At 34.6% G+C, this 3,277-nt stretch overlaps 1 protein-coding gene across 2 annotated transcripts; it reads right to left on the bottom strand.

Moving 5' to 3' along the window:
• Positions 1-403: 403 nt before the first annotated feature.
• On the bottom strand, positions 404-2,828 carry LOC115784833 (beta-galactoside-binding lectin-like). Of its 2 annotated transcripts, XR_004020294.1 has the most exons (5): positions 2,714-2,828; positions 2,113-2,192; positions 1,096-1,267; positions 760-973; positions 405-680 (listed from the first exon to the last, which is right to left on the bottom strand). XR_004020294.1 is itself a non-coding variant. In XM_030736189.1 (4 exons), the coding sequence occupies exons 1-4, from the start codon at positions 2,714-2,716 to the stop codon at positions 827-829; spliced, it is 402 nt and encodes a 133-aa protein (XP_030592049.1). In that variant the 5' UTR covers positions 2,717-2,828; the 3' UTR covers positions 404-826. The 2 variants fall into 2 exon arrangements, 1 of the variants encoding a protein (XP_030592049.1); XM_030736189.1 differs by having other exon boundaries at positions 404-973.
• Between the last annotated feature and the right edge of the window lie 449 nt (positions 2,829-3,277).

Below are 3,277 nucleotides of genomic sequence, written 5' to 3'. Positions count from 1 at the left end.
TGTGCAATACCTCTAACATTAGAAATATTGTGTCTCAGTGATGCTGAAAAGCTAATTCATGCATACTTCTAGACTGGACTACTGTAATTCATTATCAGACTGTTCTAAAAGTTCCCTGAAAATCTTTAAGCTGATACAAAATGCTGCAGCTAGAGTACTGATGGAGACTAGAAAGAAAAAGCATATTTCTTCCATGCTGGTTTCTCTTCATTGGCTCCCTCTTAAATCTAGAACAGAATTTAAAATTTTTCTCCTCACATACAAGGTCTTGACATAGAATTTGACCAGTATGTAAGGATTAAATGACTGCTCACCATGTTAGTTTAACAAGTATAAGGAGTCACCAGAGTCATGTTTTTTCATAAAAGAAGACATTTTAATTGAAGTTGTTGCAGGTAAGAATTAAAAAGTGAAATGTCTTGGAAAAACAAATAGTGAAGCAATTTAAGACACCTTAAAGAAAACCTGATCACACATATAGTGTATATGATTCTAGAAAGCAAAAAACTGCAAAAAGCAAATCACTTGGGCTACTTTAAAACTTCTCATGGTAGGATTCCACAAAAGATGTTCACTTAGTGTGCTAAAGACCTAAAGCTTATGATGTTTTTAAGTAGTCATCTTATCTGTCGATCTTTATGTCCATCGCTGTTAGGATCTGCTCTCAACAAACTATATTCCTGTAAGATATGACAATCTGTGATCAGATTCAAGATTGGCATGTATTCAGGAAGCTGAAGACCTATGGCTACTTATTACCTGCTGCTAGACAAACAGAAAAAGAAAACAGGATCTTTAATCCAGAAATTCCAGGGAGGACAGAGCTTTACTTGATCTCAATGCTTCTTATGCGAGCATCCCCTTTAAAGGTCATGACCGAGTATTTCTCTTCACCGATGCGATTGGGGAAACGGATTGTTGAGTCACACGGTAAAGTCACCACAAACTCTGAAGGGGTGAATTTGATGACAATCTAAAAGTTATTATGAGTGAGAGAGAGAGAGACAAACAAATTAAATATTGTAAAAAAATAAATAAATAAAAATCTAATATAACCTATACAAGGCTAGTATATATGCACACACAATCTCATACCTTGAACTCCTGTCCCTGACAGAAAGGGAAGCTTTTCTCACGATGCTCCTCACACCATCCCCCTCCCTCAAGAGAGTTGCAGACAATTGTATTTATATTTCCTTTGGCATTAAAACGAGGGTTGAAATGAAGTGCAATTCTGTCCTCGCTGGGGCCGATATTCAATTCAAACCTGCAGTGTACAGACACACAAACATTTATTACACATTACATCCTTTATAGTAAGGGTAGGGATATATGGGGCTGAAATGGATTGAGATTCAGAGACAAAATTTTCAGCACACATTTGCAAATAATTCTGCTACAATAATAGCCCCAAAATAGTAAATTAAAAAAAAAAACTGTGAAAATAAGTAATCACCTAATTATTATATGGCCCACTCAATTTCTGTGTGTGGGCCGTATTATGAAGTGTTACCAAAAGTTCTTTTAAAAACTCCTTTTTCTTTAAGGGAAAGGTCTCCCCCAGATCAAATTCTTACGGTGAGTTTAAAACTACAATAAGCACAGGAAGTTTAAAATCTAATTTATCTTAAAGGAATAGCTCAATCAAATTCTCATGGTGAATTTAAAAAAGAAATAAGCACAATAAGTAAAATACAAGAGGAAACAGAAGTTAAAAAAAAAATTTAAAAAAAATTAAAAACAAAAAGAAAAAGCATAGTGAGTAAAAATAAAAGAAGAAGAATGAAACACAAAATAACGTGTTTCATAGCTCTACTTTTGAAGCTTCAACTGCTTTGAAGAGACACTTCTCATCAAAAACAAATTGACTCTTTTTTTCCTCTGATCTGCACATCTGTTTATCACTTTTGTGTGACCTGAAATTTTTTTGCGATAGCTCCACCTTGTCTGTGTATGACAGAATGAATTTTGTGGTATATTGGTTGAAACTACAGTTACTGTTACCTGAAAACCAAAAAGTCCCAAAATGAAATTTTATTTTATTTTTCCAACTTTAATATGATTCACTAATTTACAACACCATTCTACAGTTTGTCCTTAATCAGTACTTACTCTTTGGGATCAGGATTGATGACTCCAACAACAGTCAGGGTTTGTCCAGCCTCGAAGGTCATGTTCTTTATTAACACAGACTATACAGAAAAGGAAGGGACGTTTGGTGATACAGATCTAACAAAAATTTGTAGTATTACTAGACAATAATGCACTAAATCAATCAATAATGCACTATATCAACAGACAACTTTCAAGGATAGGCATAAAAGTTGTCTGTTACTGTAGATGATAGTTAAATGAAATAATAGTTAAGAAGTGATTAATGAAAACAAATGCTCTGCAATAAATATTTTGATCATAAAAGGTCATAAAATAAATCCAAGAGGTCAGAACTCCCAAAAGCTCAACAAAAATTAAAAGCAAGAATCTGCTTTAGTTAAAGCACAATTCCACTGATTCAGTTACATTCGGCTGGGATAGATTAAACCTTTAACAATACTAGGGCCCGTATCCAGGCCCAAAAATATTTGCCAAAAAATCCAGGATTGTTAAAGGGCTAAACTTGCAACTTGTAACTATGTTTATATTTTGGCTTAAGACTGTCCATGTCAGCCAGGTAAAAGTAATATAAGTTGAATATTGTCAAAATTTTACTTACCATGCTTGCAGATAGTAGTAGTAGTAGTAGTAGGTCAAATACAGCTGAGAAGAAATGAGTGCTGCAGGACCTTGGCTGTCTGCAACCCAGCAGAAGAGTGCAGTATATAGCTTGTGGGAGGTGCCTTCAGAATGAGTGACATTTCAACCAGCCAATAGAAATGTCCCACTGCTAAACAGTCACCAGCAGACTCATAGTGAAATTATTGACCATAAATAACTAATTTAGTAGTTAACAAATACTTGCAGATGTTGGTGAAGTAAGTTCTTTTGTCCTCCCCACTGAATATTCATCAATCCAGTGAGTGCTGTCAAAAACCTCCTTTTTATGCTGGCAAAGAGAAACTATCAGGTGTAGTCAATTATGATCACTAACAAAAGCTTAATAGGTCTTGACCTTGTAAAATCCAAAATAAGTTCAAACTAATGTACAAAATTCTTATTTTAAAGTCACTGAAGATGCGTGCTGTACAATCATTCCACCCTCGAAAAAGAACAGCTCAAAGAAATCAATAAAAGCCCCAAATTACCATGACATGTTTATGATGAGTGGATGTTAACGTCT

Source organism: Archocentrus centrarchus, chromosome 8, assembly GCF_007364275.1.
Source record: "Archocentrus centrarchus isolate MPI-CPG fArcCen1 chromosome 8, fArcCen1, whole genome shotgun sequence".
NCBI classification, from domain to species: domain Eukaryota; kingdom Metazoa; phylum Chordata; class Actinopteri; order Cichliformes; family Cichlidae; genus Archocentrus; species Archocentrus centrarchus.
This window is presented reverse-complemented; position numbering and strand designations above follow the sequence as displayed.

Coding starts and splice junctions, on each gene's coding strand:
- LOC115784833 (XM_030736189.1), bottom strand. Junction 1,268..2,112: donor ATCAATCCTGATCCCAAAGA/GTAAGTACTGAT, acceptor TGTACACTGCAG/GTTTGAATTGAATATCGGCC. Junction 974..1,095: donor GTCAGGGACAGGAGTTCAAG/GTATGAGATTGT, acceptor AATAACTTTTAG/ATTGTCATCAAATTCACCCC.